At 35.2% G+C, this 12,363-nt stretch overlaps 1 protein-coding gene across 14 annotated transcripts in view; it reads left to right on the top strand.

The window, feature by feature from the left end:
• EML6 (EMAP like 6) overlaps positions 1 to 12,363 on the top strand; it is a 114,328-nt gene that overhangs the window by 56,313 nt on the left and 45,652 nt on the right. For 13 of the 14 annotated variants that reach the window (XR_008576690.1, XR_008576693.1, XR_008576692.1 and 10 more), the window contains exons 9-15: positions 2,412 to 2,549; positions 5,080 to 5,336; positions 5,712 to 5,924; positions 6,882 to 7,049; positions 7,910 to 8,016; positions 11,062 to 11,180; positions 11,854 to 12,040. Coding sequence is in view for 10 of the 14 variants with exons in the window: in XM_054822643.1 (XP_054678618.1) it covers positions 2,412 to 2,549; positions 5,080 to 5,336; positions 5,712 to 5,924; positions 6,882 to 7,049; positions 7,910 to 8,016; positions 11,062 to 11,180; positions 11,854 to 12,040 (1,189 nt within the window). In the remaining 4 variants the exon portion in view is untranslated. Of the gene's footprint in view, positions 1 to 1,964; positions 2,060 to 2,411; positions 2,550 to 5,079; positions 5,337 to 5,711; positions 5,925 to 6,881; positions 7,050 to 7,909; positions 8,017 to 11,061; positions 11,181 to 11,853; positions 12,041 to 12,363 lie in introns of those variants that run through there. The other variant, XM_054822649.1, reaches the window with a different exon arrangement.

Below are 12,363 nucleotides of genomic sequence, written 5' to 3'. Positions count from 1 at the left end.
AAGCAACATTTTGGAGGCAAATTTTATCCTGGCATTTCCTTTGAAATCTTTCCAAATCCTGTCTGGTTCATTCCTTATTGCATGGGGCTCATAGCTTCTCCCTAACAAGGCTGCTAAGAATCTTGCATCTGATCCTACTTCTGTTTTGTCTTTGAAAACACTTTTAGCATCTCACATCCATTTTTTTCCACCAGGAAACCATACTTGCCATTTTTTCACAGAGAAGCCTTTTCAAGTTCTTTCTCATCCTTGAATTCTCCCAGCCTAAGAGGAAATCAGCATCATTCAGGGTTGTTGATTCTAGACTGATCCTAATAACATTAACCTGACAAGGCCCAAAGGGTTTCTGATTGAAAAGAAATGCTCAGGTCATAGGGTACCATCCTTTCTCAATTCAGGCAGTCAAATTCTATAATCCTTTTACTAAATTTAGTGAACTCTATTTTTTTCTCCTGTTACTCTTACTTCAGAGCTGTATCTAAATATTACTGCTGGGGTGGTCAGAAACTTCCTTCTTTTCAGGCTATATTCATGTTCTGTTTATGCTATTTGTTCTAGTGCCAGCATGGTCCTTCAACATAACTTTTTCTCCTTCTTTGACGTTTATCCTACTGATGTATTTTTGGAAGCAATGCTATCCCTTCCCAGCCTTTGTTTCGCGAAGGTATAAAAGTTACACTCTTTTGGTCGTCTTTAATGTGATACAGTCTTTGTTCTCTTAATCATCCTAATAATCTTTCACTGCATCTGTTCCTGTTTTTATTCCAATTTCTTGAGGTAACTTGTAAAGAACATGCCAGATGAGGTCACTATGTGTTGTGTGCTGTTGTTTTTATGTACTTCCTGGAATAGCACCCAGGATATATTTTCGGATCAAATTCCCTTCTTCCTGTCTGCAACTCACTCATGGATCATAGTCATTCTACAGTTGAAAAATAATGTGAGATCTTACTCCTTTTTGCTGGTTCAATTTGTGTTCCAAGCTTACAGCATAATGTAAGACATAAGGCTCGGAAAGTATGGGCTTTGGTTAAATTCCATTCCATGTCTATTTGTGTCATCATCAAGAAACCTCTGTTTCTTCCAATATGATAAATCCATCTCTGGGTTCACAGTGCCTCCCAGCTTGCTGTCCATAGCAAATCTCATTAGCATTCTCATCTTCCGTGCCAGTTGTCTTTAGTGAAAATACTAAATGTTGCTATTCCAAATCCTGGACTTGGAAATCCCAGTAGTATCTTCCATCCAGCCTAATTGTTTCCTTCTGTAAAGCTTGCTATAAAACTTCATCCAGTATCACATGACAGTTCTTGTACAAATTGTCGTTTTCTTGAGTTTAGCCAATATGCACGCGTGCTACTATTCAAATATTTTACTGAATATTTTATAAATCTTTTACAAATGCATTAGATTTCCAACATTGTCCTCAAAACAAAGATAGTTGGGTATTGCTGACTTAATTTTTCTAACTCGAGGTCTTTTTGCATTTCCTTCCATACTTTAAATTACTCTTTTCTTTAAAAGTTTTCTAAATCTTGCATACTAATGAGATCTGATTAACCACCTTGTAGTGATCTGGGAAAATCCCTCTATTCCTTCTTAAAAATATAGGTACGCTATTTGCTTTTCTCCATCTTATGGCATAATTTATTGATTGTTTCATTTTATTTAAAATTGTGTAAATGAGCAAATCAGCATGCAGTTTCGTCCACTAGTTCATTCAGGGTTATGACCAGAAAATTTTCCCCGTGGTTGGAATGTTTATACTCTCTGAATATTACTTTCACTTTCAGTGAAAATGTACGTCTGATCTGCATTGACCCTCTCTGTCTACAGAAAATGTTTTTTTTTTTTATTATTCATCCAGGGGAATTCTACTATAGCAGATAAGTAAAGTCTGGAGATAACACCAAAAGATTATTTAATTTAGCTTCACCCTGTTTTCTCTTCTGCTGTCACAGATATGTGTTCAGGTCTGAGATGCCATCCTTGCTAGAACTGGGAACAGTAAAGACTACGTTATTTTGAAAGAAATTTGAACATGGAACTTGACTTGAAGGTGTCTGAAAGCTTCATTTGATATTATTTGCCAAGACATTCAGTGCCACTGTCAGAAAATTCTGTGCCCGTATATTGATTCAGGCAGTCATTGTACACTCTATTTCTCTTCTTCCAGATAAGCAGTTTTGAGTTTTTAAAAACTACATTTCTGTAAATCTGTAAACTCACATCACTGAAATTATCTTCATTCCATGGTTGGGAAGTAACTCGATATGTTATAATAATATAAGGTGTGCATGCAAATGGGCCTTTACCGATTGAGTTAGACTTTTTGTTTTTCCTCTTGATGATATTGAAATAATGTGCAGTCAAGAAAAATCTGCTATTGCTTTCAATTTCCTTTGATGCAGATTATGGAGTCTTGCTGACCATGCCTTGATAGCTCGTTGTAATATGGAAGAAGCAGTGAGGAGTGTGTCTTTCAGTCCTGATGGATCACAGTTAGCACTTGGAATGAAGGATGGCTCCTTCATTGTTCTTCGAGTACGGTGAGAAATTCTTACATTAGTTTCATGTTAGTAGGGTTTTTTTCTGAGTAACCCTTAACCCTTGGTGTTTTAAAAGGTGGTAGTTTGAAAGTGAGGGGCAGTGTTTTATTTAATTCAAAATATTAGCTCTTAGTAATAAAGTTGCTAAAATTTAAGATGTTCAAGTTTGGGTTTTTTTCTTTATTTATTCTGAAATTATACAGATATTTTGTGAAGAGAAATGTGCATGACAGAGAGAACAGTTTTGAGAGGGTTCTCCTTGATTCATTTCCTGCCATATACAAGAATGGACACTATGCAAAATAATCAGTGATTGAAAGACATTTTTAAGCATTTGCAAGATATATGTGAATTGTACTTTTCATATTAGATGACAAGCCTTTTTTTGCATGAATGTGTCGTATGCAGTAGGCATTTTCTGTGTGGAATACTATTGTGGAAGAATAGAGCCAGTGAAACTTAAAATTGACCATAGAGTGAAATAGGCAAATAAAATAGCGTGATTTTAAAACACATAAGTTATTTTCATTGACACTTTGAAGAGCTTACTGCTTCCTTAACGTTACTCCATACGTTTGCTAAGCACATATTTAAAGTACTTTGAACTGCTAGCTGATGGGAGGGAAAAGCCTGTAATCAATGGAAGATCTGTGAAAACCCCTGTAACATACTGCTTTAATGACTTCAACAAAACTTAAGTGATCTGTTCATATTAATTTAAAATCCTTTTCAGAGACTAGTATTTTTCTAAAGAAGTTAATCTTCTTTGTCTCACAGTAATCTTGTCGTTGCTAATTTGCCTGACACTTAATGTTATTCGTGATTCAGCTGGCGGAGACTGATAATGATAAACCCAGCATTATTCCTGAAAGAGTGGCAACACCCTTGTGTAAGGCCCTGAATGCAATTGCTTCTCCATCTGTTCCTTTTCTGTGACAGATCTTCTGACAGGGTAACAAATCTGCCACCCTGATCCAGGAAAACTGGACGATGGCAGTGCGTTTTGTTGGTATTTTTTTGAATCATCTACTCAGTGACATGAATCTTTGTTCTTCTTTTTCTTGGCCATGAAGGATCTGGATCTATGGAATAATCCAGAGGATTAGCTGCTCTTCTCAGAAGCAATATTTACCACTATGGACTAGTTATGTTACCAGTTCTCAGTAATAAGGCAGAGCTAAGAATGTCTTTTTTCCAAAACACTTCTTGAGGGGAAAAAATTACTATGAATAAATACAAATTTTCCCAACAAAATTTCTACTGTTATTGACATTTTGGGGTTTCACCATTTTAGGAGAAATTTCTAACAAAATAATTCTGTTACTTTTTTTTAAGATCCTGAGTGTCTGTAATATTAACCTTTCCATTTATATTGGTATCTCCCAGAAATCTCTGTCTTCAGTTACAGATGATTCTCCTTTCAGGACTCTGCTTTTAACAGTACTATCTATCAGCATGTTTAAGATACATTAACAAAATATATTGATTTTTAAATAAATTTGAGTCTTTTCATAAATTTGATGCTACTAGTGGTAATTAATTAAAGCAGAAATCGGGGAAAAAATATTTAAAATGCTTAAAATGGAGACTAATGGAAGCATGATACCTGCAGAAGACTCTTCCTCACAAAATTTCCTTACAGCCCAAATGTATAATCTGGTATGGGTTGTCTTTGTAAATACAAAATTAATGGCACTGAGATTTGGCTCATTGTTCAGTCAACTCAGGGGAAGATTTTTTTTTTTTTTTTAATTTAGTTTCAATTCTTTCCTCATAGCCAAAGAATTTGAGGAAACCTACTTGCAAAAATTGTGTCTGCATTCACTCGCATTGCAGTTTTTGGTTCCTTGACTGGATAGGAAAGGGGTTTATATCAAATGTCATTTGGATAGGGAATATTTTTTTGAAAACTAGATTGTATAGCTGTCTTGATTTTTTCCAAAGGCACATGCAAGGTATCATCACTTTTGTTTTTCCATTGGTGGATGGTGGTGGTGCTGGTGCTGGAACCCCCAAAGCTGTAGCTAACAGGTCATGGCTTGTGGGATTAATCATACCTAACTTTACCAGTCCGATTGTTAGCCTCTAATCTGAACTCTTTGCCTGTCGCCCCAAAAGAGTCAACGTGGAGAAATGGGTATATCCCAAAGGCCATTTCAACATGATCTTGTGAGAGACAGGGTAATTGTTCTTTAGATGGAGCTCTTTTTCCATTGATTGTGTTTAAAAAAAAAAAAAAAAAAAAAGTCTCGCCTAGTTTAGACTAGACAACTGACTATTTTACAGCAAAAATTAAGTGAATAGAATGAAGAGCATCATTGTCAAATAAATTTCTAACTTTTGCTTTAAAAGTATGCTTATAACCAATGAGAGCAATAGGAACTTCTCAAAAAAAAAAGGATTTTTTTGGTGAAATCTGCTTTTTGTTGTACAGATTATTCAGTTCATCTATCTTCATATTTGTCTTAAATATTTGTGGATTGCATGTTCACAAGTTTACAGTTCACATTTTCACTATTGGTTCTTGCAGAGACATGACAGAGGTAGTTCATATCAAAGACCGAAAAGAAGTAATCCACGAAATGAAATTTTCACCAGACGGCTCTTACCTTGCTGTGGGTTCTAACGATGGCCCAGTGGATATCTATGCAGTTGCTCAGCGATACAAAAAAATAGGAGAATGCAACAAATCTTCTAGTTTTATAACTCATATTGACTGGTCTGTGGATAGTAAATTCTTGCAAACCAACGATGGTGCAGGAGAGAGACTGTTCTACAAGATGCCATGTAAGTTTGCAAGTGGCTTATGTTATGAACAAGGAAACTTCAGTGGTGACTTGAAGACAACAAAAAAAATATGATATAAATAGTACATTTGCAGGTGGAGTTTCTTGACTGGAACTTACATAAATGTCTAACATGTTTCCACTTTGAATGTTTTTAGCACATTTATGTGCAGCTGCATTAGAACTTCTAAGATCTGTGATGTCAAACACCACAAATGTGAGATTATACTAATTTAAAGTAAAATTGTGAATCTTTATCATTTATTGAGGTTAAAAGACTAATCCCAAGAAGAATACACAGATAAATACGATGAAAATAAATGGACTTTACTGAAAAACAAATGATTAAACAGATTATTCACTTGCATATTTTCAGCTGGGAAGCATCTAACTAGCAAAGATGAGATCAAAGGAATTCACTGGGCCTCGTGGACCTGTGTGATAGGATCTGAAGTGAATGGAATTTGGCCAAAATATACAAACATTACAGATGTCAACTCTGTGGATGGAAATTACAACAGCTCAGTGCTTGTGACTGGAGATGATTTTGGGCTGGTTAAATTATTCAGATTTCCATGCCTAAAGAAAGGTAAGATAGTATTTTGTATTTCTGAAGAATGGTAAGATAGTATTTTGTATTTCTGAAGAATGTAATATTTACTTTGATACCATATCAGTTTATTTTCTAATGGTGGCTTTTGATTCTTGTGTATAATTCAAATTAGTGTGTGCACAATTCATATCAATATTAATGGATATAAAGATGAGACTTTAACCCTCTATGTATCAAGCGATTTCCTGCGATGCATATCCACTTGTTTTTAGAACTGTTGAGAATGTATAGTTTAACATGTGCTTATTCTGATATTACATTTTCAGAAACTAATTCAGCAAGACTTTACATCACATCAAAATTATATCAACACCAGAAGGACTACTATAATTCATCCAAATTTTATGGCAGTAGCAATTTCAGAAACTTCAGTAGGGTTTCACTGCCTGTTAGCGTGTGTCAGGGCAGCTCTGTGCGAACTATTTGCTTCATATCTGTAGTAGGCTTTTAACACAGATTGTTTCCTTGGGAGTTGAGCTGTACCATGCACAAAGCAAACAAAACTAAATGAAACATTTTGGCTTTTGGTGATCTTCAGTGTTTAATTTGATATCATATTGATATATTTTCTGATAGTGAATTTGAATTTATGTTTACAGTACAATACACAATACATGTGTATCATTCACATTAGCAGTAATGGTCATAAAGGTGAAAATTAAACTCTATGTGTTTCTGGTGCTTCCTGCCAAGATTTAAGGGCTTTTTGGAAAACTGAAGTGAACATATCATTCATATTATTTTATGCCATTTCCTTTTATTTTGTAATTACTATTAGTATCAGAATATCAAGAGACATTTAAGTATTTTTTTGTTTTCAGTTTTCATAAGAGCATTTATTCTGTGCTTCCATTAAAAAGCCTAACTTTATTAGTTACAATGTTAATTTTTTTTTTCTTCTTACATACTAACAGTTCTTTTTTTCTTTTTTAGGAGCTAAATTTAGAAAATACGTTGGCCATTCTGCACATGTAACCAATGTCCGCTGGTCCCATGACTTTCAGTGGGTTTTAAGTACAGGAGGTGCTGATCACTCTGTTTTTCAGTGGCGATTTATTCCAGAAGGGGTAACAAATGGTGTCCTTGAAACATCTCCACAAGGTAAAAATTATCTCTTAATTATTTATTAAATAAAATCAACAGAGAATGCAGCACTGTTGGAATAGCTTTTATGGAATTAAAAATGTTTGGGACATTTTACTTTTCATAGACCACCATTTGTTTCAGGCAAGGTACAGTAAAAACTTTTCTGCAGTCCACTATATTGTATGTTTAGGAATACATGAGTAGTATTTGTCAAAGCCTGTGAAACAAGATATTTAGAGGGAGATTACTAGATGAAATTAAATTTTCAAAATTAGCCTTCTAACTTGCTTTCAGAAGTCTGACTGCACATGTTGAATTGTTTCATTTTCTTTTCAATGCAAATTCACCTATATGTGTGATAGCTGTACTTCAGAATTTTTTCTTGTTATATCCATGATACTTACAATATTCTACAAAAGCCACGTGAATTACATAGTGGCAACTGCTGAAAATTGGATTCCCTTCAGCAAAAGGGCAAAAATTCACTCTGTACCTGCACAATTTGGTAAAATACCTGTGTTATAGCAAATCTTTTTAAACACAGTGATCACACTGAAAGTTTTTATTTACTGTTTCTGCATGTTTTCACTCCAAAACCTGTTAAGAAAACAGTATTCTCTCAGATGATGGAAATGTACTAGTTACTGGGTTATTCTCCTTCCCTCTGCCACCCTCCTGCCCCAGGCATTGAAACAGGAGAAATAGAAACGAAACCTGACACATTGTCAGCCCACATGATTTTTACAAGCTGCTTAAGCTTCCAAAGTTGTTGAATACTACTTTGCATGTAGTCTAAATTATATAAAACCATCACATACTATTTTTTTGTGATTAGATGTGTTATATATTGATTTTTAATTATTTTTTTAATGCAGAGGGTGGTGTTGATTCCTACAGTGAGGAATCAGATTCAGATTTATCTGATGTGCCAGAGTTAGATTCTGACATTGAGCAAGAAGCTCAAATCAACTATGATCGCCAGGTGAGTAAAAATTAACACACTGCCAATTACCTGACAATTTATTGTGACTATTCAGTAAAGATAAGCAAAAGACATTTGCAGCTAATTAATCAGATTACTCTAGGAAGATTATTTTGACAGCATTCAGCTGATTATGCAACCAATATACATAAAAACAGAGTTTACTTTAGTTGGACATGAGAATTTAAAAGGGTTTGGAGAAAAAGCATTGGTGTATATACCATTATATGTTAGAATAAAGAATATACCTTTAAAAGCACAAATTTAAACATGAGAGTTTATTGCTATCCCCATTCTCATGATAGGATTTAGAGAAGACTTTTCAGTCCTATCAAATTTAGAATCCCAATTTGTAGAATACAGCTCACAGAGTTTTTGTGTGACTACAGAATGCTCTTAATGAGTATGAAGCCTGTATAATACATTTATTTCTGACAGATTCTTTTTTATTGCCAAGGACAACAATGTCCAAGAATTAAAATTGCCCTAGTTTATGGGAACCAAGTAAAATTGGTCTCTAGCAATCACTTAATATGCTTAACTTTTTTTTCTATTTTCAGTACAACTATGTACTGAGATAAATTAAGATAGATTGCTTCCATGCAAGAAGAAAACAAATCAAATAAGTATTCTTTACTTCATTGATTTTTTTTTCAGGAATGGTAGTCTGCCATTCTACTCTTTAACCTCATCTTTCAGTGTTGATTTATGCTTTGTCACTATGGGCTTGCCTGGTGATCAGGACTGTTGCCTGAACTTGATTGCAGTCACCAAATCTGCTGTGCTAACGTCACTCGGGCACTGTGGGACTGCACCCCTCTCTGTAAGGGCACTCTCTTGGCTGGCGTTGTTATCATACTTAGCTCTTGGCTCCTCTTCTTTTACAAAGCAGTTTTACCTTGCTGATCCCTCACGTGAGGTTTCACCCAACCTGCGTCATAGCAATTTGCACCCACACTAATCTATTAGAAAACATGATTCAAGTCACAGTTACATGAAGTTTAGAAAATGCCATAATAAAACTTAGCTTTGCCCTTTTTAGGTGCATGGATGATGATTGCACATTTCTGCAGGACTTCTACTTCATTTGCTGTATGGGATATTTAGTTCTTACCTAACAAGAAACTATTCAATCCTTTTTCATTCATCAGGCAGTTCTTTATTGCACATTGCTCGAACATGTTGCTGAAGACAGAATTATTTTCCTTGTGGTTCTTTCCATTCCATTCATGGTACCGAGTGCTTCGCAAACACTGATCTCTGATGTGGAAGGGTGCTGTTATCCTTGTTTTGAAGGAAAGCAAACATTAACATCAAATTCTGCTATCTGTCTTCTGACTTTCATTTCTATTTAAAAATACCTGGGGCCTGATTTTTAGGAGCTGTCGTCATTGTGAATAGAAAATTACTTGTTACCTTATCAGTTGCGATGGTGAAAGGTCAGAACTTCCTCAGACCAGAACTGGGATCTTGTACTAAGTGTGAAAAATACACAATAAGCTTGGTTTAAATTGGTTTGAGTGATTTAATGGCTGACATAGAGCTGCTTTCTAGAATGTGGAAGGATCACCTTTAATGCCCCATGCTTTAGCCAAGGACTATCCTTTGTCTTTTCTCCTCAGTTTCTAGATTCTGCAATAAATTACATAGGTCCTTCTGACAACAGCTTATTTTACCTCTTTATTACAGAGAACGATCATGCTTGCCACATGAAACAGAGGTTTTGTCAAATTTTCTCCCTCCCCTCTCTTCTACTCCAAGTCTCACTGGAGTGCTTGTCCCACCCTCCCTTCCTCTCCTCCTCCTGATTTTCCATCTGTATTCAAATCAGACAGCATCCTGCTCCATGCTATCTGTGTGTCAAAAAGGACGTCTGGGTTTAAAAGTGAAAAAATAGTTGTAGGCAGTTAAACAGCAATATTCTAGGCAGGTTAATGCATGAAAAAGCTAGAAGCAGCTTAAAATAGAATCTTATACAGGAAGTGTGAGACAACCCCAAGCATAAGCTGCACTTTACATTTCGTTAAAGGAAATAATTTACAAAAGCACATTGAAACAAAACCATTAATCTTATTTTGAGAATTGGGTTTGGGTTTGCGGTTTTTTTTTTTAATGTTATGGATGAAGCAGTCTAAAGGATTCTAGATTTTGAGATGCATTAGAAAATGATGATTCTATATTCTGTTTCATTGGTAGCATTCACTGAGGAGCAAGAGTAAATGGATGAGAATACTCAGGATAAAGTACAATACATATGAGTGACAGACACAATATGTTAAGGCTCTGTGTGCCTACCATTTCAAAAGCTCAGCTCGTTATATGAACACCTTTCTTGTAAAAATCCAGTATTCTATCTTTGAAGTCAGGTAGATTTCTGTGGGAATGGCAATTTCATTGTTCTTTTGCAAAATCCAAGAAATGCGGGCAGAGAAACCAAACAATAAAGCTATATTTCAGCATTATAATGGCCCTTGTTTGGTGTGACAGCTTTGAAGATGCTTCAAACATCTTTAGCAGCTCCACAGAGTTTCAGCATTTCTGAAAGATGTAAATTTATAGTATTTTGTGTCTTTAGTGTATTTACAGAGCTGTAATTCCACTTTGGGATTCTGGACACATTGGCAAATCACTCAAGTGCTGTTGGTTGCTGTATGTTTCACCATAATCCCTAGATAGAATTAATTGTTTATGGTCAGCTTTGAGTATGTACACTGAAGCACATATGAGGTTAAATGACACTTAAAGAGATACAGCCAATATTTAAATTCCTTTTCACTAAGTGACGCTGGAATCTTCTAGAAAAATACACTCCTCTGCTGCTACTCCAGACTAATGTTCTGGACCACTCACACGTCAGGGGACTTCCTTGTCTGGAAAACATTTATTAGTATCTAAAGTTCTGTAGAGAGCAATAGTGACTTACTCTGTGTGTAACTACTGAACATTAACATGTATTAAATTTAATACTTAAAGTCACTTTCATTCATATATACAAATGTTTAGAAAACTGGAGATGTGCAATTAACTTTAACAATTATTCTTCAGGTTTACAAAGAAGACCTACCTCAGCTGAAACAGCAAAGTAAAGAGAAAAACCATTCTGTGCCCTTCCTTAAAAGAGAGCGAGCACCTGAGGACAGTTTAAAGTTGCAGTTTATACATGGGTAGAGTAATATCAGATAATGCTTGTTTTTTCTGATTTTTAAAGCACCCTAGCAATGTTAACCAATTCACGTCAGAGCATTTAGCAAAGCATTTTTCAGTGCTTACAATAATTTGTCATTATTACTGTGGGTAATTTTTGGAACATCAGACAGATTTTCTTTTTTCAGTTATATTTGTTAGGGAACAAGAGAAGGTTATAATACTGTAGCCGTATAATAAATACTACATCAGTGTTGCATTTTATAAAATGACATTTTAAACCAGCTGTTGACTACACCTTATGTTTCCTGGAGCAAAGATTCTCTCTTAAGTTGATTGTGGTAGCTGTGATTTGTAGAAATGCCCGACAGACCTCTGCTTGAACCCAAGGCCCTGTAAAACTTATTTGGACACAATTATATGTGAATTATATATTCTTTTTATGAAATTAGTACTACTTTAGGAGTTAGGTGCAAAGTAAACCATGAGAAGATTAATGAATGCCTGCAGTTAATGGGAATATTCTCTCTCTGCCTGTGTGTTGTGATATTTTTGAGCCCAAACTGATGTATTCAGATGTACACTGCAGATGTACTTTATTCAAGTTAATGAACAAATTATTTGCACAATGTTTTACACAAAATACCAGAATAATTTTGAAACAGAATATAATTTGTTTTGTATTTACTTCAGTTATAGAGGCTATGACTGTCGAAATAACTTGTTCTACACACAAACTGGAGAAGTAGTATATCACATTGCTGCTGTAGCTGTTGTATATAATAGGCAACAACACACTCAAAGGCTATATCTTGGTCACGATGATGACATCCTCAGCCTAAGCATTCACCCAGTGAAAGACTATGTTGCTACTGGACAGGTGGGTATTTAGAAGTGATGATCTAAGCAAAACATGGAAATAAGTTCCCTTTACAATATAGAATTAGGAAAAATGTGGTTCTCTCTGTCAGTATAGTGTTTCCTCCTAAATATGGGTAAGCTGTGTATTGTTTCCTATAGCCCTGCCAAACTGCTGGGGGGTACTGGACTGGAAACTATTTGAGGTGATTGTTAAATCATTCCTGTATAATGGAAAAACTGCCAATCCTATGCTGTGGCCCTGGAAAAAAAAATCTTATATTCACTTTGAACCTCTGCTTTCATCTGTAAAATGCAGGAGCTCTGTTTTATCTACATCCTAGG

The sequence above is a fragment of the Grus americana genome, chromosome 3, assembly GCF_028858705.1.
Source record: "Grus americana isolate bGruAme1 chromosome 3, bGruAme1.mat, whole genome shotgun sequence".
NCBI lineage: Eukaryota > Metazoa > Chordata > Aves > Gruiformes > Gruidae > Grus > Grus americana.
The sequence above is the reverse complement of the archived record's forward strand: the minus strand, read 5'-3'. Positions and strand labels throughout refer to the sequence as shown.